General features: G+C 37.6%; 1 protein-coding gene across 1 annotated transcript; it reads left to right on the top strand.

Moving 5' to 3' along the window:
- Window positions 1-8,186: 8,186 nt before the first annotated feature.
- On the top strand, window positions 8,187-24,330 carry LOC104606686 (uncharacterized). Its single transcript, XM_010272014.3, has 13 exons — window positions 8,187-8,419; window positions 8,666-11,649; window positions 11,770-11,877; window positions 11,960-12,060; window positions 12,717-12,807; window positions 12,898-13,008; window positions 13,089-13,154; window positions 22,090-22,149; window positions 22,289-22,846; window positions 22,976-23,095; window positions 23,199-23,318; window positions 23,420-23,813; window positions 23,985-24,330. The coding sequence occupies exons 2-12, from the start codon at window positions 8,719-8,721 to the stop codon at window positions 23,483-23,485; spliced, it is 4,332 nt and encodes a 1,443-aa protein (XP_010270316.1). The 5' UTR covers window positions 8,187-8,419; window positions 8,666-8,718; the 3' UTR covers window positions 23,486-23,813; window positions 23,985-24,330.
- The last annotated feature ends 1,635 nt before the right edge of the window (window positions 24,331-25,965 follow it).

The following is a 25,965-nucleotide window of genomic DNA, read 5'->3' as shown; positions in this document are numbered from 1 at the left end:
CTGGCCATACATCGGAAACATTTCTTATATTTGTATTTATTATTAATGGGGAAATAATCCCAATACACAATGGGATGTGAGTGTGACTGTAAGGCTAGTGTAAAGAGCGCTCTGTAAGGACCCAATCCCAATTGTTACATCAATACAGCTTTGGAGATTTACAACTTTATTTTTAATTTTTCTTTTCTATCAAACCAAACACAGCCTAAGTGAAAAAGATTTACCCTTCATATTTCATCTCTCACATCTTTTGATGTTTTTGCACAATACCACTCATTGTTACCATATCACATGTAGCAGAGAAGTATATATCCAAACAGTTAAAATATATAAACGAGGTTTTTAACGAATAAATAAAAAGGTTTACCAGGTATATAGTATATGGCTATGGGAATTGAATAAGAATACAACAAATAGGTGCAAGGTAAGTCTGTCTGTTTTAGAAAATACTAAAATGAATTTAATTAATTTTCTCATTTTGTCCTTGTAAATAATTTACCTTTAAAAGAGGTTACTTGTTTAGGTCACATCATAATTTAGGAATTTGGCTAAAAATGAACCCCAAGACTTGTTTGATAGATAACTGGATTTCAATACTGAAATCCACCTTTTTAACATTGACTGATTTTGCAAACAAATGTTCCCTTTTTTGAAAGCAAACTTTTCTCCCATTTTGAATGTAAAAACGTTTGGTTGGGTGTAAAGTTCCACTCTCAGTCCGTATTTGTTAGCGTTTAGATGGAATGTAGTTTTACATCGAAAATTGATGTAAACTCCACTCGCGGTACAGATTTACATCAATAATCGCTGTAAATACAACTGATAATTACACTTTTCAAAGTTACAGCGGTTCCTTCATTTAAATCGGTCAGTGTTGAATTCCATTGGTGTACATTTACATCAATAAATATTTACACCAAAAACAAATACAGCCTTAGGCTCAGTTTGGAGGTGTAAATATAAATATCTACAATACAAATGCAAGGTTTTGAACTTTACTGGTATTTGCATTCTTCTTTTTAAACCAGCTTTATTAAAAAAATAAATTTAGGCTGTATTTGGTTGCAGTGCAAATTCATTTTCACTGATGCAAAACTATGGTAGTGCAAATGATTTGGCTGCAAGTTTTGATTTATTTTTGTTTCAAGTTTTATCTTACTTTATTTGGTTGCATTAAGAATGAAGTAAAATAAGACCTAAAGAAGAATAAAACAAAATTAAACCAAAATTTACATTTTCTTTTTTATTTGCACTCCCGTGCATTTATACTAATGCAAATAAAATTACACTGCAACCAAATACGGTGTTACTTTCATTTTCAGTGCAAAAAAAGATATTCTTACCAAATATTTACAAAATTGAATCAGAGCACAAATTTACTTCAATTCAGAAGTTGCACTCCTATGTCAGAAACGAGTGCAAAGAATATCTCTCTCTCTCCCTCTTAATTACAGAGTTATCCAATAGAAATAGAAATAGCATTTGGGAATAACTAATTGTGAGTTTGTCTTTGTCACTAGATGATGAAAGCCGATAAAGATGCATCGACCATAATAAAAGAATCAATAATAAATGCATTAATAACATTATTGTGTGGTTTGCTGCAAATAAAAGCCAAATATAGCAGAGGTCGTGGATGGGACCTTAATCATGCTTGAGGGTTGAGATGTGGGAACAATTTGTGGGTAAGAGATCCTAGCTTATCACAACATTGGTAACAAGGTTGTTGTAATGCAAACTCTTTAGTTTTTTCCTGATTCCATGGGACCACACAGTAGGATAATCTATTCTCATCTTATCCCCAAACACATAACTAATAACTCTTACAATCCAGGTGAAGGGAAGATTTGATCCCAAGTTTCCACTATAATCAGACACAGGTAGTCTTTGCCAACTAGAATCCCCATTTCTTCTTCACATAATGGTCCTCACAGCAGCAGCCTTGCATTGAGATTTGAGAGAATTTCACAATGAATGAAAACATACAAACACAGGAGATTATTTCAGATATATGACTGCAACTGCTGTAAGTTGGGTGCAAGGAGATTATATGAAAAAATCTTAATTCTCAGTTCAGATCATGTAAGCATAACCTTGTAATCACGTTTAATAAGCGTTTAAAAATTTTTTTGACACTTGTCCCTTAAAAGATTAGAACCCACTAATGGTATAACGAATTTTTGGTTGCTTTCCTCTTTTTGGATGATGAATTTGCTTTCCTTATCACAGTGACGAATAGTCAGAAAAAACTGTTATAACCGTAGTTGCATGCAACCCCACAATGAATGGTGATTGCGCCAGTGATTGAAATAAAAATTCAGTTGATGTGATGCCTCGAATCTATTTGAAAAAAGTTGGTGTTTTCGCATTTCATTGGAGTCACAGCAGAATTTTCTCTTTGATGTCTGCTTTCTCATGCATTTTGTGGCTATTGGCTGTAGATACTTATTTTATTATATTAGTTAATAAACCCATTAGATAAATGATATATGTAAAGTGATTAAAATTGTTTTCTAATTAAGATATTTTTTTTTCTCAAAAAAAAAAAAGAAAACAAAGATATATTTAATTATATATGAATTAATACCTCTGAATATCATTGGATGGCAAATACCCATTTCCCGTACAATGGAACATCAATACAAAGGAATAAACCTCCAACCTTTTTTAAATAAGACAATAAAAGGCTTAAATATTATATGAAATTTCAATACTTATGTGAAACCATACTACTGTATAAATCGCCTCTGGGCTTTATCAAAAGAAATACTAATGACTAAATAAGCTGGATTAATCCACACATTAATACAAAATTCTTCCTTAAAAGAATCCTTGGGAGATGGTAAACCGTTATTTAAGAGTTAAGACCAATAGGTTAATCCTTTGGACACTTTTTTTTGGTGTGTGTCTCTTTTTTTTTTTCCTTTTTTGAGTTACTAATAAGTGTGCATGCGTTACGTGGCAATTCTATATGATAATAATGACAATAATAATGTTTTTAGATTTTTTTATTATTAAATACCCCATCCAAATGATAATCAAATCGAGTTGTAAAGTTTCAAGTATAACAAGTCTATCTTTTTGGCTAAATTCTTTTTCTTTTGTAATGTTTTATCTTTTTTGTGTATCTTTTTTATTCATTTATCAAAAAAAATGTTAGATTTAAATAGAAGAAATTGAATGGGGTGAAAATGTATTAGTTCAATTTATAATTTAAACTTCACAATTAAATAAAGACTAAATCCAAAAATGAGTACTTTAATCAAAGTAAAGTTCCACAATTTTATTCATATTTTTAATAGTAGTGTAAATATAAAATTATAGATGTGTGCAATTTTTTCTATATATATATTTTTTTGTATTTGTGTAAAAAAATTTTGATATGTCACGCTTACTTTTGTTTAATATGATAATTATATGATATTATACATGTACCTAAATATTTTTTTTTTGCAAAATGTATGTATTTTTTTATATTTTATTAATTTTTACTATTTATTTATGACATTAAATGCTAACACATTTAACCCAAAAATTTAACTATTGATCTTTGTCAAATAGTAAAGTAATCTCATTTTTTGTCAATTCTAAATTATGTATTTCATTTTCGTTATCAATAAAATGTTATTGTTTATTACACTTATTTTTTAATTTATTTAATAGAAATATCATAAATGTGTCTAATTTTTCTACATTTTTAATAATTTCTTATATTTATTTCTATTTAAAAAAAATTATTACCTAACTATGACTTCATAGGTTGATAAATTTGATTTTGATGGTTGAATTGCTTAGCCACCACTTGGATAAAAAAATTATTTTGTTTTTGAGTTGGTTTTAAAATATATGGGTTTATATTATTAAATAAATAGATCTAATTAGTAGCATTTATTAATGAAAATAACTTAAACGTAGGATTTAATAAAAGAAAATGAGAGTTAATAACTTAATTATAAGACTTAATGATAGAGGATTAAATGAGGCGGAAAGTAATAATTGAAGTTATATTTTCAACCCTTACAATTAGATATTGACTAAATACACAAATATGGGCATATTAAAATTGTAATAAAATGACTTTTATACCCTTTCTCAAGCAAATAAATAGAGGGTAATTTTAGTCTAAAACATCTTTCACTATGCATCCACACTATATATAGTATAAATTTATATATATGTGTATGTATAACTCAGAATATAATGCCTACTATCCATCCTCACAACTCACAAATCTTAAAAGCATTAGCAAGTAAGTTTATGCAGACTCATGGGGTGGAATAGGATTTTGATTAGGTTTGGGTTGAAATATGAATTTTGATATCAGTTTTGTTATAGGCCAAGGCCACGTTTACGGTTGGTATTGGATGGACCCTTAACCTCACTCAACCCATCTACATTCTGCCCGTGTTTTATTAGAGAGGGTCAAAAGGGGTTTAAAGATATTTAAGAGGAAATGGAGGGATTTAATGGGGGAGGGGATGTGTTACAAACATCCAGTATTAAAGTGAGATAGTGAGAAAGATAATTGAGAATAATTTTAGGGTCATTTACTAAAACACCCCTATAGTTTCATGGATTTACTAAAACTTACCATATATATAGTTTGTGTTTGACTAAAACACCCGTATATTTTGCAATCGATTTACTTAATCAACCTTTTATTAGATGACAATGGAAAATGACAGTTTTGACCCTAATGCCCATTTTAATAAGTTTAATCAAAAGGGGAATAAAAATAACAATACCAATTTTTTCCCTAATAAAACACAAGCAACCACTTTATTTGGCTCCATTAGATTAATTTTGTTTTCTGTATAAAGAAGTGTTAGGGGCACTATACTCAGTCGGCAAAACAAACTCTTCGTAGTGAAAGGGTCAATTAATTAATTAAATAGGTTACTATACTCAGATGGCAAAACAAACACTTCGTAGTGAAAAGGTCAATTAATTAAGTAAATAGGTTACAAACTATAGGGCTGTTTTAATTATAAAATGAAAATTATAGGGTGGGTTTATGCAAATCCGTGAAACCAAAGGGGATGTTCAAGTAAATGACTCATAATTTTATTAAAGGATAGTAATGAGAGTTTTGAATAGAGAAAATTAAAACAGCTTTTCTGATGAGACACGTTTGTACCCTGAGTCATCAGATTTTATGATAAGAGATTAAGATACTTAATTTGGGTTGAGTTAAATTATATTAGGTTTGGGTTGGTAAATTTGGGAGAAAGTATAGGGGGTGTTCTAGTAAATCATCCATAATTTTATAATTTTATTAAAGAACAGAAATGATAGATTATAATAGAGAAAATTAAGACATCTTTTTTATGGTGAGACATGTTTGTACATTGAGATTTATGAGATTTTATGATAAGAGATTAACATGCTGGCTTGAGTAGAAATTTGGCTAGGCTTGGGGTGGTGAATTTGGGTTTTGGCATCAATTTGGTACTAGGCCAAGGAGGTTCATATTTACAAATAGTCTTGTGCTGGCTCCTAACCCCACCTAACTTATCTAAACTTATACCCATGTTCTAGAAGGGTCAAAAGTGGTTTGGAGATTTCTAAGAGGAAATAGAGGGATCAAATGGGGGAGGGAGATATTACAAACATTGAATATTGAAGTAAGAGAGAGAGAATGATAAACTTTAATAGAAAAAATTAAGACATTAAGATTGTATTTGGTTTGAGGAAAACTTATACAAAATTTGTAAAGGTTTTCCTACCTTTCCCTACATTTTTCTTCAAACCAAACATAGAGTAAAGGGTTTTTATGAGGAGACATATTTGTACCTTGAGATTTATATGAGATGCTTAATTTTTTTTTTTTTCATTTTAGTAAATTCTCTATCTTCAACACTTGAAGTGGTATGGTTACTTGTCAAGAAATGTAACTGAATGATTAAAAGCATCTGCAACACTTTTTTTTTTTTCTTGTATAAAAACCATTTATATATATAGTTTTGGTTATGAGTATTGTGTTCCGATTATATTTGGGTTTGGACCAGATCTTGCTGTTCTGAATTGATTAAAACTTGAACGAATTATGTTGGCTGATTAGCCTGTCTTCTCATGCGGTTGACGGAGAAACTTGTAAAATGCTCGTGCACTCAGTTATATAAACACCATGGGGAGAGAGGTTATTCTCCAACAGGAGCTGGACTATCATTTGTGCATCGCCTTCAAGATGAACGGGGGTGATACCAAGGTCCCCAGCAAATCGGATACCTCTTAGAAACGCTAAAGCTTCAGCCTTCAGCGACAATAGGAGGACCTGGCTATTCAGGTATTGCTCGAGCATAAATGAATAAAGTTGAGAGCATGGTTTTTAAAACCGACCCGGTGATCGAACCGGTCAAGGGTTTGGTTATCGGGTCGAACAGTTCGATCGTTCGAACTGAATGCTCGACCTGTTCTGACAAAAAAAAAATTGGTCAAAACTGTTTGAACAGTTAACCATCCGGTTCAGTGGTTCGCTGACCAAGATCAATGGTTTTGAGGGAAAATTTAGTTTTTGGGGAAAACGGAACCGGTCAAGTGATCGATTCCCAGTTTTTTCGGTCCGACTATCCGGTCCAATCCGGTTTTGAAAACCATGGTTGAGAGGGAGTCTCTAAGGATGATGCCAATGCCAGAAGCTGAAGTCCACGTAACACCATACATTGAATGCATGAGAACTTACAATTATCTTCATTGGCTCGAAAGGTTTACCTTAAAAAACATTTAAGGTCTGTTTGGTTCGCAGGCAGAATTGAAATCAGGATCGGAATTAAAATATTTTGAAATCGAAATCAGAATGATCTATTCCCATAGTCTGTTTAATTTATATAGGAATGAGAATGTGAATTAATGAAATCAATAGGAATGAAATTTCATTCTTAAGAAAAGGGCGGGGAATGACTATTTATATTCCTTCAAATGGAAGAATGTTATTCCAACAATAATAGAAATAGATTCCAATTTCAGACCCCATATTCCTGCAAACCAAACGAGGCCTTTTTCGTTCTCCAAATCTGCCACATGATTGCAAATCCGCCAACAAACAGGTAAGTAGAATTGGCTGATCCATTACCAAGAGTCCTCGACTGCACAAGCCAGTCTGTAGTTGACCTGACCAGTTTGGGTGAGAAGCGGTCTTTAGGCTCATGGATGATCCGAACCAGATCTGCTGAGAGAGAGGACAGTAAAATAAGATGTGTTTTATCGTTTCATCCTCCCCTTGGCAAAGAGGGCATGATTTATTGAATAGGATATGGTGGGTAAATAATTCAGATCTGGTTGGTAAAGCATTTGTGATGCATTTTCATTAAATTTAAATTTAGATACTTTTCACTTCAATCAATTCCTACTTATTAAATTTAAATCTAAAATATCAATCCTCATCCTCTCATTAAATCTTATATGTAAAGTGTTTCTCATCAATAAATTGTACCACCTATATTATATCCAATACATTTGACAAAATAGAAATCATACTCTCTAAAACTAACCCAAAACAAAACTCAAATTATTCTTCTATCCATATAATGGATGAAAAATTCAACCATTTAGGTAAAATGGATCAATCCATATTGTCATAGGTAAACAATAATATTTTAAAATGGAAATACATACAAAAAATTAAAAAAAGTTGAAGAAAAAATTGGACAAATTATTATTGTTATCATTACATCATCTTCATCTAAATTGCCGTGTCTAAAGCATGTGCACATTTGCATATAATTTATAAAGCTTTTTTTAATTTTTTTTATAAATTTTGTTATAATGTAATGTCTGAAAGGACAAATTTCAAAACAAAATAAAAACTTTGTTTTATCAACATATAAGCACTTTGCCATTTACTGCCATTTTTATTAAGGCTGTATTATCAAAAATGAAGCTGCAACTTGTTAAATTTAGCTAATTATACATACCAAGTATAATTGGGTCGGGTAAGACCCGATTAATAGTCGGTTCTAGGTCTGGTCTTACAGATTACAGAACCGATGCTTCGATAGAATTTGGTTCGGATTTCGGAATCAATTCCATCCTTCCCGGGCTAGGCCCGAATCCTTGACAGCTGACAGCTCTAGGCTAAAGTCCATATTAAACTGGGCCCAGGGCTTAGAGGATAATTTTAAGGGCCTACTCTATGGCCCAGCCCAGTTAGATCCCTAAGTAAAATCGCTTCACGGCTCACGCACAGAGAGAAACGGCCTTCCTCCGAGTTGGTACTACTCATTGTGTCTTGCATGTCTGCTGTTCGTTTATTGCAGCTCAATCCTGGATTTCGGAGTTACTTCTTTGTTGCAACTTGCAACACAAACCCAAACCCCTTAACACTATTTCTCTTGTTCGATTCCTCGTCGAATTCAGATCAGTCTATCGTCATAGGAAGACTTCTCTATCGTCGTACTCGTAGTCTCGAACACCAGAACAGGTGAGCTCTCTCTTTCTCTCTCTGCGTCTCTCTGTCTCCCGCTTACCACTTTTGTCTACTTTCTGTCATTATACATTACTGTCTTAATCTACACACGATCTCTCTGGTCCTTCTTTTGATTTAGGGTTTTTCTTTTCGAAGCTTCGATTGATCAGTTCCCTGTGGTCGAGGGTATAAGTAGAGATCTGCTTATTTGGGTTACAGTGCTTATAGTTACTTAGGTTTTAGTTTCATTTTTCTTTGCAGGCTGAGCTCTATTCTGAATCCGATTCTGTGGAGACAAAAATTGTTTAATCTATATGGGTAGAAAGAAGCCTTCAGCGCGGGACGACGAGAACCCTGCTGTTTCTCAGGGTGGGGCCAAATCGAAGAAGAAAGGGCATGCCATCGACGACGAAGAATACTCCATTGGGATTGAGGTGTCCGAGGATCAACAGAAATCTGGTTCCGAGAATCAAAACCACGAGGATGACATCATGCCCATTGCCGGCAAAAAGAAGGGGAAGAAGGGCAACTCCAAGGCAACAAAGCCCAAAGATGAAGATGAAGAGAAAACCGTAGAAGAAGAAGTGGAGGACGATGTTCCTGCTATTTTGCTTACTGGTAAGAAGAAGTCGAAATCAAAGAAAACTGGTAACAGTGTGTTCACTGTATCTGCTTTCGATGCCCTTGACGAGGAAGAGAAGACCGTAGAAGACGAAGCGGAAGACGATGCTCCAGCTATTGTGCTTACTGGTAAGAAGAAGTCGAAATCAAAGAAAACTGATAAGAGTCTGTTCACTGCGTCTGCTTTTGATGCTCTTGACGAGGAGGAGGTGGGGGAGGATAAAGATGATGAACGTCCCCTCAGAACTTCTGTCAAGGAGGATGACGTTGGAGAAGAGGAAGAGGAAGAGCCCGTTGTTACTTTCACTGGTAAGAAGAAATCTTCGAAATCCTCCAAGAAGAACAATAGTCTGTTCACTGCTTCTTCTTTTGACGCCATTCTCGATGAAGGTGATGGTCTTGAAAATAATGAATCTGCACAGAAAAGCACCAAGGAAAATAAAACTAGGGATGATGATACTGCAATTGTTTTATCTGGCAAGAAGAAGTCTTCCAAATCGTCTAATAAGAGTAGTAGTTTGTTTACTGCCTCTAGTTTTGTTGGCCTTGTGGATGAGGTCGAAACCAATGATGAAAATAAAGAAGTGGATGAAGATGCTCTGGTTACCTTCTCTGGTAAGAAGAAATCATCAAATTCTTCCAAGAAAAGCAGTAGCTTGTTTGGTGCTGCTCTCCTTGATGAAGATGATGGCAATGATATTTCTGTATCTGAGCAGAAATCATCCACCAAGTCTGGTGATGACACCATAGATGAAAGCATAATGGAGAATGAAGATGCCCCAGCAATTGCTTTCTCTGGTAAGAAGAAGCCTTCGAAGTCAAAGAAAAATGTTAGTCTCTTTGCAGCCAGCAGTTTTGGCACAGGCCTTGAAGATGAAGCGACTGCTGTAACTGAAACTGGGCAACCTTCTCTAAGAAGCAGTAGTAATGAAGCCAATGGAAATAATGTGATTGATGCCAAAACTAGTAACCAGGGAAGTGAGGATATGGTGGAGACATCAAAGAACAAAAAGAAGAAGAAGAAGAGTGGAAGGACTGCCCAGGAGGAGGATGACCTTGACAAAATTCTTGCAGAGCTTGGTGAAGGCCCTCCTCTTCCCAAACCTATTGCTCATTCTCCGCAAGAGGAAAAGGATCTGGTTCAATCTGAACCAGTTGCTCCACTTGATGACAAGGGTGAGAAGGAAACTGAAGCAGAAGCTGGGGAATCTGCAGCTGCGAAAAAGAAGAAGAAGAAGAAGAAAGAGAAGGAAAAAGAGAAGAAGGCAGCTGCAGCAGCTGCAGTCGAGGTAAAGGAGGAAAAAGCAGAAGAAACCAAGAGCAAAGTTTCAGACAAGAAGGTTCCAAAACATGTTAGAGAAATGCAGGAGGCACTGGCAAGACGCAAAGAAGCTGAAGAAAGGAAGAAGAGAGAAGAAGAGGAAAGGCTTAGAAAAGAAGAAGAGGAGAGACGTCGACAAGAGGAACTTGAGAGGCAGGCTGAGGAGGCCAAGTGGAGGAAAAAGGAAAGAGAAAAGGAGAAGCTTTTAAAGAAGAAGCAGGAAGGAAAGCTCTTAACAGGTAAGCAGAAAGAAGAAGCTCGTCGTCTGGAGGCAATGAGGAACCAATTTCTTGCTCAGGGTGGTATTATGCTTCCTACTGCAGACACTGGTGTTACAACAACAAAACGACCAATATATCAGACAAAGAAGACAAAGCCTAGTTCCACACAAACAAATGATATTGCCCCTGTAAAAGATGTGGACAAGATAGAGTTAAAGGAAACCCAACAGGATGCTTTAGCTGAGGTTGAGCAGCTGGAAGTTGAGAAAGTTGATGAGTCGGTGTCAACTGTGGAAGAGAAACTTGAAGTTGATCATGGGGTTGAAGAGAATGGTATAGAGGATGAAGATGAAGATGATGATGATGAATGGGATGCAAAGAGTTGGGATGATGCTGTTGTGAACTTGCCTTCTAAGAGTGCGTTTGCTGAGGAAGATGCTGAGCCTGAGCCTGTGGTGAAGAAAGAGATGAAACCTGTCAAACCAATGACTCCTGGTGAAGTAAGAGCGCCCCCTCCAGTGTCCAAAGCCACAATTGCTGCAAAGAAGGCTATTGCTCCCTCACCTATGAGAACAAAAAGCATTGAAAGTAAAGAGGATCAAGAAGAGATTGAAGTCACAGCCAAGAATATGAAAAAAGAAGGTCCAGTGAAAAGAAAAATGCAGTCTACAGAGGTTCCTTCAAACCGGAGTGCGGAAAACCTCCGTTCTCCAATTTGTTGCATTATGGGTCATGTTGATACTGGCAAAACCAAGCTTTTAGATTGCATACGAGGCACAAATGTTCAGCAGGGAGAGGCTGGAGGGATTACACAGCAGATTGGGGCAACCTACTTTCCAGCAGAGAACATTAGGCAGAGAACCAAAGAGCTAAAAGCTGATGCAACATTGCGAGTTCCTGGTCTTCTAATAATTGATACACCAGGACATGAATCCTTCACAAACTTACGGTCACGGGGTTCAGGTTTATGTGATATTGCAATTTTAGTTGTCGACATAATGCATGGCCTAGAACCACAGACAATTGAATCTCTCAATCTTTTAAAAATGAGGAATACAGAATTCATCGTTGGATTGAATAAGGTGTGTTTTTCTCCTAAATTGTTAACCCTACAATATTTCTGCTTTCTGGTGATGTAGCACAAAACATGTTCATTTTGGTAAATTTATTCATGTTTCCCTATTTTTCCTTTGGCCATGAAGGTGGACAGGTTATATGGGTGGAAGACTTGTCCAAATGCACCTATTGTGAAAGCTATGAAGCAACAATCTAACGATGTACAAAATGAGTTCAAAATGAGGCTTACTCAGGTAATGTATATCTGGATCCCCTTTTTTTGTGCTGAGGCTTGTCAAAGGCTAACCTGGTTATAACTCCCTTTATTGTTCCCAGATTATTACCCAGTTCAAGGAGCAGGGCTTGAATACGGAATTGTACTACAAAAACAAGGAAATGGGGGAAACTTCTAGTATTGTTCCTACAAGTGCAATCAGGTTTATTTCTGATGACCTTTTTATTCTCCTCTGGATTACTAACCTTCATCAAACAAAGTTTGTCAATGATACGAGGAGAAAATCCTATACCTAAGAAATCTTCAAGCATAGAGTATGAAACACATGTAGCTGACTAACCCCGATGATTAGAAATGTATAGATGAACAAGATAGGGAAATTGTATACTTTTGTACTACAAAAAGAAAGAAATAGGGGGAACTTCAGTATTATTCCTATAAGTGCAATTGATATGTACCTTTTTTTGGATCAGTAACCATGATAAAAAACTTATTAATAAAATAAGGAAATAACCCTGCACTTAAGAATCTTTCAAGTGTGGGATAAAACACAGCATCTAGCTGAATGAGCCTTCTGATTAGAAATGTGTAATCAGGCCAGGTGGCTGCATCCCTAAGCCTGGTGCCCTGCAAACTAGACTGGACATTGTCATCCTATCCTTAGCTAGAGAATCAGCCAGGTTTACTTTTAGTTGCATAAGAAATAGAATATGCTTTTGTTTTTTGTTTGATTTTATTTTCTCTTTTATCCTTTCTTTCATTTGTTCTTTCTTTCTTTTTTCCTTTTTTTGTGGATGTTGTTAATCCATTTCTTTTCTGGTTGGATTCTGATCTTCTGATATTCTGGGAATATAACAGTGGTGAAGGCATCCCAGATCTTCTGTTGCTGTTGGTGCAGTGGACTCAGAAAACTATGGTGGAAAAGCTTATGTTTAGCAATGAAGTACAGGTGTGTCTTTTCTCTGGTCACTGTTCAGTTAGCTATATGCATCTAATTGGTGGAATCTGCTATCTCTAATTTTGGGATGGGACTGTTCAGTGTACGGTGTTGGAGGTTAAAGTTGTTGAAGGCCATGGGACAACTATTGATGTCATATTAGTTAATGGTGTGCTTCATGAGGGAGATCAAATAGTTGTTTGTGGCATGCAGGTAAGCCGCTTATCTTTATTGAAATACATGCATATGTATGTTTTTTTCAGGATTTTCATGTGTCAGTATTATGATTGCAGGGGCCCATTGTTACCACAATCCGCTCTTTAATGACCCCTCACCCAATGAAGGAGATCCGAGTAAAGGTCAGAGTTCTTTCATTATTTTATTTTGCTTTAGTTGTCATCTTGCCCTTATTTACATGAAAGTATGAAACCACTGAACCTGGAAAGATGATATTGACCCAACTATCAAGCTTCCATGCACAGCCAATATGATGCATCATTATTTTCTTCATTCTTTCCAGTCTAAATCAACATTTTCATCTACTTAGTTTTTGGTTTCTTTTGTCTTTAATACGCAGTCTAGTATACTGCTATTGTCTTTCCTCGTTTTCTTGTTTAATTCTAGAAATTAAAGTGTCCATTTAAGTTGATCACCTAGATTCTTGGCATGTTTTTTGCAATGTAATGGTGTTATTTAATTACCTAAACAGCTTTGGTTTCATGCTAGGGGTGATCATTGGCTGGGCCAGGCCAGGCTTTGGGCCTAAGTTACAAACTAAATTTTATAATATATATATTATAATATGTATTATTTTATAATATTTATATACATAATATATTTTTTTATGAATAAATGTACATAATATAATATAGAACATGTACACAAGTATGTACTTAATATATATATAAATAATATATTGCGGGCTGGGCCAGGCTGGGTTGAAAATGATCACTCTACTTCATGCCATGGATGCCAACCATCGAAGCTATCTTTTTCATTTAAAAAGTTGATATGCAAGTTAAGAAAGAGGAGGAACCTTCACATGGCTCTTATTGATCTATGAGAAGCATATGATGGGGTCCCTAGGGAGATAATATGGTGGGTTTAGGGAAGTTATCACTAGAGCATCTAAAGAGAGAGTTAAGTTCCTATTTATCAAAAATAGAAGAGTAAGTTCCTAGTTAGAACTTAGAATATGTCTACAGCATGGGTCGAAATTTTGTGCTTATATATTTGCATCAGTCATGGTTAATCTAACTAGGCATCTATAAGAGCAATGTTTTAAAAGATGTCTTAAGCATATCTAGGTGCACAAATAAAGCACATTTTAAGGTGTGCACCTTGCTTCAACCTAGGTATGACTCCTTTCAAAGGCACATCCTAGTGCACCTTGCACCTTGGCCCATGCAGACACTTTTATGAGTTTTTTTTTTTAGTTATTTCTTATCCATTCTAATGTGGTTCAAACTTTTACAATGGTTAACTTCTAAATTACATTTTTGGGTGCTTGTGCAATAGTAATGGTTTATTAACTTTAAAAGAAACAAAAACCAAAGACCTTTTGAATACCTAAAGTTCTAGTTGTTGCATATAGGATATAGTAAAATTTTCACTAAAGAAACAACAACAATACTAATTGAGCTCTGATCCTTTTTTTTTTTTATCAGAAACGATAACTTTCATTAGAGATAAATTAAACTGAAATACAGAATTCAACCCTTATCAGAAAAGGTTGATCCAATAAACATCAAACATTACAGCACTGCCCAATAAAGACTCTCCCTTACAGTCCCTTGTTTTGCTAGGGCGTCAGCAAAACCATTTGCTGATCTCCTTACCTACTTGAACCAAACACCCACCTCCCTTGTTATGCTAAGAATTTCCCTTATCAGCTGTCTATATTGCCAAATTCCCAGCTGCCCTGATTGCATCCACCCAATTACCAACTAGGGTCTCCTATCTCAATCTGCTGTAGCCCAATTGTTTGGCCAGTTTTACACCTTGATGTAGTACCAAGATTTCCGCTCTTAAGGAATCTCCAACTCCTATTGTACCTGAAAACAAAACCATTATCTTGCCTTCATTATCTCTGAAAACACCTCCTATACCAGATGGGCCTGGATTACCTATAGAGCTTCCATCAAAGTTCAATTTCACCCTTTGTTGTGCCGGTGGGGACCAAATTTCCTGTATCATAGCTTTGGAAGTAGTAGTAGATGCCACAATACCCCAACTTCTATAAATGTCTTCAACTAAGAAATCCTTAAAAAGATCATAGGATTTCAACCAATGGATAACCTTAGTAGTTATTCCTTCCACAACCTCTTCCTTGGGTCTAGAACTGCCTTTGAAGATCCTATTGTTTCTTTCCTCCCACACTGACCACAATGCAGCAGCTCTAGTGGCTGTCCACATAATCCTTCCACGAACGGTTGGTTGCCTATAAAAAGCTGGATCAAAGAGGTTCACCATGCTCGAGGAGGGAGTCCACCTGCAGCCAAAGAGAGAAGATGTTTGGGTTGGTTCTCTTCTTTTGTTTTGGGAAGATGTTTGGGTTGGTTCTCTTCTCTAAGGGAAGATGTTTGGGAAGACGTATCAACAAACACTAAAGATATCACTTTTCTTTTGTTTTCAGACAAGGAATAAATAGAAGGAAATCTATCTCTAAGGGAGTTTTCACCAACCCAAACATCTTCCCAAAACAAGACTTTATTTCCAGCGCAGACATCATATTTGAAATAAGGAAGCATAAGAGGCAAAATACCTTGAATAGCTTTCCAAGGAGAACACTGAGAAGCCCTAGGGTCGAGTCCTGCATCCCAGCCGTTATTTGCCAATCCATGAATACTAACAATCACTCTAGACCAAAGTTTGTCATGTTCCATCGGTAGTCTCTAAATCCATTTCCCCAGCAAAGCCGTGTTTCTTAATCTTATATTTCCTAACCCAAGGCCTCCATCATCCCTATTCCTAGAAACCACCTCCCACTTCACTAAGTGATCATTCTTAGTATCCCCTGGTTCCCACAAGAAATCCCTCATTATCTTCTCTAACTGGTTAGCTACTTTCATTGGTACTCTAAAGGTAGACAGGAAATAAACTGGCAGGTTGGCTAAGGTTGACTTGATCAAGGTTATCCTACCCCCTAAAGAGATGTAATTCCTCTTCCAATTTGCTAACCTCTTGGAGAATCTTTCAATTACAGGGTACCAAAAACTCTCAACCATTGGGTTCCCTCCCAGTGGTAGCCCCAAATATTGTAAAGGCCAGCCCCCCACTTCACACCCCAAAATCCTAGCTAGGGAATCCACCTCCTCTCCCCCTAAATTGAGCCCTGCCACACAAATTTTTCCCATGTTCACTTTAAGATTTGACTTCCTTTCAAATTGAAGCACTAGACTCTTTAAGTTCTGTAATTCCCCTTCCTCCCCGTCACAAAACAAGATGGTGTCATCTGCAAATTGTAAGTGTGTGGCCACCACCTCCTCCCTACCAATCCTCCAACCTCTTATCAAATTGTTAGCATCGGCCCTTGAAATCGTGGCACTCAACACATCAGCTACTAGGGTAAAGAGGAATGGGGACAATGGATCTCCTTGCCTAATACCCCTCTTTGCAGGAAAGAAACCCCTAGCTACACCATTCAACAATATTGAGAAATGACATGAAGAAATGCATCCCTTTACCCAACTGCACCATCTCTCCCCAAACCCTCTCCGCTTGAGAACCTCTAGTGAAAAATCCCAGTCCACCATGTCATATGCCTTTTCAAGATCTAATTTGCAAACCAACCCCTTTTCCTTTCTCCTCTAACCTCAACACATTCATTGGCAACAAGTATTCGATCTACAATTTGTCTTCCTTCTACAAAAGCCCCTTGATACGGTGAGATTAGAGACGGGAGGATCTTTTTTAATCTTAGCGCTAGGACCTTAGAGATGATCTTATACATGCTTCCCACCAGGCTTATAGGTCTGAAATCCTTTGGTTGGAGAGTGTCCTTCTTAGGAACGAAGGCAATAAAAGTTGCATTTGCTCCCAAATTAAATTTGTCTCTCTCATAGAACTCTTCAAAAACCTCAAACAAATCCTCTCTAATTATCTTCCAACAATCTTGATAGAAGGCCATTGAAAAACCATCAGGCCCAGGAGCTTTAGTTCAATCCATGGAGAAGATTGCATTTCTCACTTCTTGGACCTCAAATCTTTTTTCCAAAGATTCCAATAAGACACTATTTTCCACCCTCCACTCCAAGTCCTCTAAGCTCTCACTAGGTCTCCCTGGGTTGTCATACGCTAATTTGAAGTGATTAACCAAAGCTTGAGCTATATCATCTTCCCATGTCAGCAATTGCCCATCCCACTCCAATTTTGAAATAGAATTCTTCCTTCTCCCATTTGCCAACGAATGAAAAAACCTTGTATTGATGTCCCCTTCCTTTAGCCATTTGCACCTGGATTTTTGCCTCCAACTTATCTCCTCCTTCCTAAGAAGATCTTCCAGTTCCTATTTCAAATTCCATCTTTCCACCCTACCCTCTTCCCCTAGTCTTCTTTCAGCTTCTAGTCCATCTAGCTCCTGCACTCTCTGACTGATTTCCACTTTGCTCTAATCTACCAAAAACCGCTTTATTCCAAATCTTGAGTCTAGCTTTCAAGAATTGTAGTTTCTTGTAAAACCTATTACCCCTTCCATCGGAATTCCACTTGGTCCACTTCCCACCATTCTTTTACCTTAGCTAGAAACTCTAGATGAAGTAACCACATGTTTTCAAACCTAAAAGGGCACGGGCCTCCATCTAGTCTTTCTTGAGACCTGATTGGGCAATGATCTGAAATAGGTCTCGGCAATGCTGTAACACCTAAAATCCCCCATTCAACTTCCCAATCCACTATAAAGAGGAACCTATCCAATCGACAACAGATAGGGTTTTCTTGGAAGTTTGACCAGGTAAAATTTGCTTGCTGAAGAGGGAGATCCCGCAATGCAAAATTCTCCACAAAGAGATTAAACTTCCTCATGCTAGATGTAATCCTACGACTAGGGTTATTGGACTCGTTCAAGAATCTTATTACGTTGAAATCCCCACCCAAACACCAAGGGCCATCCCACAAACCCCTAACGACTGCTAGTTCTTCCCATAAACCTTCCCTTTCCCTGTAAGAGGTGGAACCATAGACATTAGTTAGCACTCAAGCCCACCCATCTTCCTTTCTCTTCAATTTTATTGACACCGAGAAGTTCCCAATTAATTCTTCTTCACACTCCCAGTCTTCATTTCTCCACAAAGTAATAATTCCCCCTGAAGCTCTCCACGATTGTGCAAAGGCCCAACTCAAATTTCTTGTTGACCAGATGCTCCTCACCCATTTCTTGTCCACCTCAGTCAATTTTGATTATTGTATTAAGACCACATCTAGCTTTTCTCTTCTCAAGAAGTCTTTGATCACTCGCCTTTTCTTTGAACTCCCCAAACCTCTTACGTTCCAGCTTATTAACTTCATGGACAAACATTTCAGGTAGCCCCAACCAATCCACCCTCTTTACTCCTTTTTTCTATCCTATCCCCACTCGCTTTATCATAAACCACCCCACTCTTCAACCTCTCCACCTCACTCAGCTTTTTTTTCCTCTTCTTAGAAAGCTCTCCTACCTTCTTATTAGACTCTTCCACCTTCTCATTTCCTTCTAGTTTTTTACCTGACCCCTTCTTCTTTTTCCGTTGTCCTTTTGATTTTCCACTATATCCACTTTTCTCCACTGTATTTGGGAAATTGAATAATCTCCTCCTCAACCCTAACCTCTTTCACATTCAGCTCCTCTTCCATTCTGATTCTAAATAGTTCCAAAATCAACTCCCAAATTTTGTCCCCAAGTTCTCTCTCTTCTACTTCTGAATTTATCTCCCCCACTACCTCTGTCACTTGTCCTGAATCAAACGAATTGACAGACTTTATAGCTGGGCTAGAATCACCTGTAGGCCAGACACACACAGGACTTGGGGAAACAGAGGTAGTAACCAAAAACTGAACCCGAAAACAATCCAAACCTTGGGAGGAAGAAGACGCAATATGAGTTGCTGGAATAGCCTGAACCCCTTTTGTTTGACTTTCGCTGGGAATAGGACCCTCGAAATCAAGATCTGGATTGATTGCAGTGGGAAACGGGCAGTTTATAGCTCTGCTTGGAGGAACCAGATTGCCAACACACACCGTACAAGCACCCATTTCCTGGTCTTTACAAAAGATTGAATCCCCCTTTCTCCCTGTTTCGGCTTTCTCCTCACCCGAGTCTGTCTTCTTTCTTTCCAACTCCTTTCTAGGCCGAACCAACTCTCCTGGAAGTGTACAAGCCTCTCTTTAATCCTAGGTCATCTTCCTCCCCAAACCTTACTACCATAGCTGGACTCTTCAACATACAACTCCTCTTTCAGAGACTCATCATCTACACTTACCCAGTCTGAAGCAGAATCCTCCTCTTCTAACCTCGTGCGATTATATCTCGGATTAGGTTTATCTGGGCTATTGGAGTAAGAGACCAGTCTTGGCTGCCACGCTAAAGTCGGACCAGACATTCGTTTTTCTTTCGAGCCAGTTGCAGACCAATCTGAAGAGGACGAAGATATACCACAGCGAATGTCCATAGTCTTTTGAGCCTTGTTCCACCTCACGTGCCTATTTAAGTGGTCACCTGATTTATCTATGGGCTTAGAGTCTTATTTCCAGGACCATCCACTTGAAGTTTAAGACTGGGCCCACCAGTACCCCTCACCTCAACCGTTGGCCCATCTTTATAATTTTGAACCTGACCCAGTCTTTTTAAAAGTTTAGTATTGGTTCCCTCACTGCAGGCCTGGGCCATATCAAATGACAACCCACCTGCTTCCTGTTCCAATCTACCTCCACCTGTTCCCACCTTTGGACACTTGTTCAAATTCAAAAAAGTCTTCTGACAGACTTTCTCCACCTTTGGACGTTACTACCTGAGCAAAAGTCCTAGCCCGATCCTCTGATTTGCCAATTAAAGTGGAAGACTGGGGTACTGCTTTCCTATCCCTTGCTTTTACAGTTTCCTTCCCAGTGTTAACTCGAACCTTGGAGGCCACGTCATCTTCTTCTTCCCCGCTCCTCCCCAATCTCCACCATCTAGCTTCTGTAGATGTTGCAATCCAAACCCTGAGGTCTACATTATCTGAAGTTAATTCCAAAGACCTTGGGATAAGCTCCGGCTTTGCTCCAGCTACATTAATCTGCACGGCACTCAGGTTGGAAGCATCAAAGGAAACCATCTCGCCACCACAATGCTTCGCAACTTTCCTGAATACCTCCATCTTTCATGGATGGAAAGGCAACCCAATAATTTTCAGATTGATAAGTTCTGTGGGTTCTACCAAGTGTACATTGCATAATGGCTTCCATTTCTCCAACACCACCACACCTTGCTCTATTACAGCCGAAACAGTAGCAAAATCCAGAGGAATCCCCTGAAAATACACTACAGCCTTGTGGTCATCAAAGGGAGAAATCTGCAACACCCCTGTAGTCTTCAATATCTGTTGAACTTCTTCACCTAGTCTCTCCCAATCTTTTACTTTCTTGTTTACCGAGAGGACAAGTTTAAGCTGCCAATCCTCTTTAGGTTTGTTCACCCACAATTTCACCAAACCTAGTCCAGCATCAATCTGCAATTTACTTTCCGTCCCTATCTCCTCCTCTCCTGGGATCTCCCTGAAAACCTTCCCTGACTGCCCTTCAGATTGTTCCTTTATTTTTTGACCATCTTTTAGGGCACCTTCTCTGTCATTAGTTACCACCATAAACTCCTGAATTGCTTCTGCTAACTGGTCCCATCCCGAGGCCTCCCTTCCTTCAGGGAAACAGGTAAACTGCTTCAGCCCCTCACCAAAGTGTTCCTGCTCTCGCAAAAATCTTCCGTGCTTGTTCTCTTTTCTTTCAGCTACGTACTTCCTGTTCTGTTCCAATAGACAGCACCTCCATTCCCTTGATTTTTCTGTTATTTTAGCTCCATCGAGAACTCCTTGGAACCATGGTACCGCCCTTCCTTCGAGAAGCAAAGAAGCTTTCCTCGATTCTACAATCTTTAGCGAGAGTTCATTTCTAGTCCAGATTTCTTCCAAGATGAAAGTCTTCGCTTCCACCTTCAACACTTTCTTCCATCTTTTAGCTCGCAGGAACTGACCTTCCCTCCCTCTTTCCAATCTTCCCCCGCTGACCTTCCCTCCCTTCATGGCTTAATTTTACTTATGATCCGAGGGTAGTATCACTGTTGTCTTGTGCATATTAATAGCAGACTTGCAGTTGCCTCTATCTGCCTTAGCACCTATTGAGCTCTGATCCTTAACCACAAAATATATTGAACTTAACCAAAATCATAAAAATCTCTTGTACTACAGGCCAAAATTTCAAGTCTATGGCACTGTCTCCAAATCCTCAATGTGTGCTTCTCAACAGATTTTTAAGAGGTATTAGTGTAAAGGCCTCAACCTCCTATAGGATTAGGAATGCAAAATGTCTAATATCACACTAGCCACTTAAAGTAATGCAATTAGGAGATAGACAAGAATATTTTAATTTCACGTGTTGGATGCTTGAAGCATTTTAGCACAATCTAAATTTGTTTGCTTTTACTTTTACTTTGAATTTGTTTTATATGTTATGCTTAGGTATTTTATCTTGTGCTAAAAAGCTTTTTAAAACATTTGATTTCTTTTAAAATTCAAGTTTTCATATTTTTATGTATTAATGTCTATTTATTTATTTTAAGAATTTGCACATTGCTTTGCACTGTTGTGTGCCTCGGGTGCTAGAAAGCCCTTCCACTTTTCTTGTGCTTTAACACTTTTAAACTACTAGGTAAATGTAACATAAAATTGTTAGAAACACTTTAGGAAATATGTTCTAAGTCTGAAATTTAAAAGGTGTGCCTAGGCACATTTGTCTTGTCCCAGGTACTACTCCTTTGAAAGACATGTGCCTGGTACACTTAGTGGTGAACTTGGTGCACCTTGCTCCTAAGCCCAGGTGTATGCCTAAGTCCAATCTTGTGCTTTTCTAGCATAGTAGCCCTCAGACCCCTAATCAAGCCCCTTGGGCCAAGCCTATACAAGTTCTCGTGGAGGTCCTAAAATATATGAAGAGATTGAATTTGTGATTGTAGTTGCATTTCATTATATTTTAGGATTAGGATTCAAATAGTTTGATGAAAAATGTCTTATATGATCCCCCCCCCTCTGGCGAGCAAAAGCTCTAAGTTGTTAACTTGTCTATTTTCAGGGAGACTTCTTGCATCATAAAGAGCTGAAGGCAGCACAGGGTATCAAGATTTCTGCACAGGTGGGAATAGTATCAACAATGTTTTCTGAAAATGCACTTCTACAATCCCATGACCCCAGATAGGGACCAACATTGGGTGTATAGAGAAAGAGTTTTTGTGCAACTATCTGACATTTTCTCTTTGTATGTTTGCTTGCAGGGCCTTGAACATGCCATTGCAGGCACTGGCCTATATGTGGTAGGGCCTCAGGATGACCTGGAAGATATCAAAGAGGCAGCCATGCAAGATATGAGGTCAGTCATGAGCAGAATTGACAAGAGTGGTGAGGGTGTCTGTGTACAAGCCTCTACTCTTGGATCATTGGAAGCATTGTTGGAGTTCTTAAAGAGCCCAGCAGTGAATATACCTGTCAGTGGTATAAGCATAGGCCCTGTACACAAGAGGGATGTTATGAGGGCCAGTGTCATGCTTGAGAGGAAAAAGGAATATGCTACAATCTTAGCATTCGATGTCAAAGTAACACCTGAGGCTCGTGAGCTTGCAGATGAAACCGGTGTTAAGATATTTATAGCTGATATAATTTATCACTTGTTCGATCAGTTCAAGGCTTACATTGACAATCTCAAGGAAGAAAAGAAGAAAGAAGCTGCTGAAGAAGCAGTCTTCCCATGTGTTCTTAAGTTAATTCCTAACTGCATTTTCAACAAGAAGGATCCAATTGTTTTGGGGGTTGATGTTCTTGAAGGCATTGCTAGGGTATTGTATTTCTTTGCTTCATCTTTACTGTTTCCACCGAACTCGCTGTTTCGGGAGTGTGAAGCCTTGTACTTTTTAGATGTTTTTCATGTCCATAATATAATTCTAAATATGCTGCATTTTACTCAGGTTGGGACTCCAATCTGTATTCCTTCAAGGGATTTCATTGACATTGGAAGGATTGCATCCATTGAAATCAACCACAAACAGGTTGATGTAGCCAAGAAAGGCCAGAAGGTGGCCATAAAGGTAAAGGGTGATGCAATGGAATCACAAATGATCCCAAGTGTTGTAAAGTTGGTTACAGAAGTCGATTATCCTGGATGTAATTTGCTTCTGTTGTTCTTTACAGATTGCTAGCACAAATCCTGAGGAGCAGCAAAAGATGTATGGAAGGCACTTTGAGGAGAATGATGAGCTTGTTAGCCACATCACAAGGAGGTCCATAGATGTGCTAAAAGCTAATTATCGGGTAATCTCAATAAATTCTTGTAGGTATTCCTTTTCTCACAGATTAATGAACAATGACAATGGAGATAAAGTGTTTTTTGTTGCCTGTCCCGACTTTTACAGGATGATCTCTCTATTGAGGAGTGGAGGCTAGTTGTGAAACTCAAGAATATATTCAGAATACAATAATTTACAAAGTGGTCACAATATTCAACTGGCTGCGCTGGCAGATGTGTGGGAATGACTGGTTGTAACCATCTCTCTTCCAAAAATGCAGGTTCTGATGTAGAGGTTGAAGAGAGTTGGTTCATGATGAACTGTATTTTTGGAGCTCTAGACTGGTATTCTTTTCAGAAGATATTTTCAACATGAGAAAAGAAGTTGCGGAAAAGAGCTTCTGGTGCAAAGCATTTTGGGAGGGGGGACACCCTTGTCTCCATTGGGCTGGAAATTGGCCTTTTTCTGCTGTTTTCAACTACCAAATTAATATCCTTAACTCTATGTGGCGCCACAGAAGGTATGGGGGAGATATTACTTTTGTTCTGAGGTAATAGCTCACCTGTAGGCTGTAAAAGTTGGGAAATTGGAAACTGTTTAGAGATTTGAAATTTATCTTCAAGATAAATTTTCTGCCATTTCAAGTTTCTGGAATACATAAGAACATTGTCAGTGATTGTTTTCATTGCAGGTTTGGTCGCAGGATATGGATATCTTTCACTAAAACAAGAAGGGCTTTTCTATCCCCATTTTCAATCCTTTCTTTAACTTTGCTGCTCCTACATAAGTTGCACTACAAACCATTTTTCTGGAAGGAATTAAAGATCTCTTTGGTTGATTGTTTTCTGACAAGTATTAAAGAGTTATGGGGTTTGTTTTTGGTTCATGAGATGAGTTCATCCCTCTTGTAATAAAATTAGCCGAGTTATTTAGTCTTTACTCTCTTCACACACATACAGTAGTTCCACCTTATGAACATGCATTTCCTGACCTTTGAAAAAAAATAAATAAATGACATGATTAGTTTGGCTCCAAAATGTAGCAACTAGTAAATGGTACATATTGATTGTTTTCCACGTTTCTTCCTCCAAAACTCCATCCTTTCAATCTAGTTGTCCTAATTCAAAGAAAAAAGTGCTATTAATTTCTTTTCTTGATCCAAAGTTATTATTTATTTGAACTTTTTGTGTGGATTAGTTTCTTTTTGGTTCTGTTTTTGTTTATGTTGTATTAGTTCTATTTTTTTTTCTTGCACTTATATTTATCTATGTAGTGAGAAAAAAAAATGAAAAATAGGTTTGTTGTTCATCTTATCATTGTTAAGGTGTTGCCTTGTTATATACCTTTTTCAGAGATGAAAACTGATATGTAAACTCCCTCAAGCAATAACGCCGGAGCGCCGCTCAAAGAGGGGTCCCCACTGAAGATGAATTTGCCCTTTCTTATTGGTTTATCTTACTTATATAGGCTCGTGGCCGTTGCAAGTAAATGATTTGCAATAATTACAATTACTGAACATGATGGCAATGATTCTCCAGTCTTTCTAATCAACTCTAACGGTCTCCAGGAGTGCCCATGGCTTTTACATAAATACCTATGCCAGTCCCGTACACGTCAGCCGTGGTAGGGGTTGAAAGATTTTCATCCCGCTGGAACATTAAGGCTTGTAACATGCCTTTTATTGTTGAGGAAGATATTATCCACAAAATTAGAGCAAGATGAGCAAAATGGAGGGGTGAGTCTAATCTAGAAAACAGTTGTAAGGCCAACAATGTTGTATGGAATAGAATGCTGAGCAGTTTAGAGACGTGTTCAAAAAATGAGTATGGTGAAAATGCAAAGGTTAAGATGGATGATTGGAAAAAGTAGAAATGAAATAGGATCAGAAATAAACTCGTGCCAAGGAACCTAGGAATAGGTTCAATGGGAGAAAGTAGACATGGGTGGTTTGTTCATGTGGGCTAGGGTTAGACAAAAAAGGACATGGGTTGATATAGACATAGTAAGAAATGATTTTAGGGAAGGTTGTAGATTAGTAGTACCCTGTACTTTGGGTCTAGTATCATTTTGGTTTTAGAACTTTAAAGTGTGTCAATCTAATACTTAAACTTTCAATACGTGCCAATTTAGTATCTACCATTAACTAGCTGTCAGTTACGTGTATGTGTAACTTAAAATTTTTGACAATATCAAAATTATTCTTTGAGAAAAATAAACTGAAGTTGAAATAGAGGTGTAAGTTTTGGGTACAGTTTTGCAAGGGACTGCTAATGATCCAGCTCCACAAAAACCAAAATGACTCCCCTCGAATCCATCAACAGCAGCAGGGTCCCTTTCATGCATCAGTGTTTCTATTAAAACCAGAAAATAAGCATAAAATACCTTGACATCATGTGCGACTTAAATCCACAAAAACCAAACTGACTCCCCTCAAATCCATCAACTGCAGCAGGGTCCCTTTCATGCATCGGTGTTTCTATTAAAACCAGAAAATAAGCATAAAATACCTGCATGTTGTTATGGATTTGTTCTGTTCTTGCGTGTGACTTCCGAGACCTGCGGTTCCAGAGTCCCATCAGCAATTCAGTACTCTTCACCACAAATTAAGTAATCAGTTGATGAGAATGAATAACGCATCAGGGAATGGATTAGGGGCTGTCCTAATGCAAGAA

This window comes from Nelumbo nucifera, chromosome 5 (assembly GCF_055504915.1).
Source record: "Nelumbo nucifera cultivar China Antique chromosome 5, China Antique-T2T, whole genome shotgun sequence".
Classification (NCBI taxonomy): Eukaryota; Viridiplantae; Streptophyta; class Magnoliopsida; order Proteales; family Nelumbonaceae; genus Nelumbo; species Nelumbo nucifera.
The sequence above is the reverse complement of the archived record's forward strand: the minus strand, read 5'-3'. Positions and strand labels throughout refer to the sequence as shown.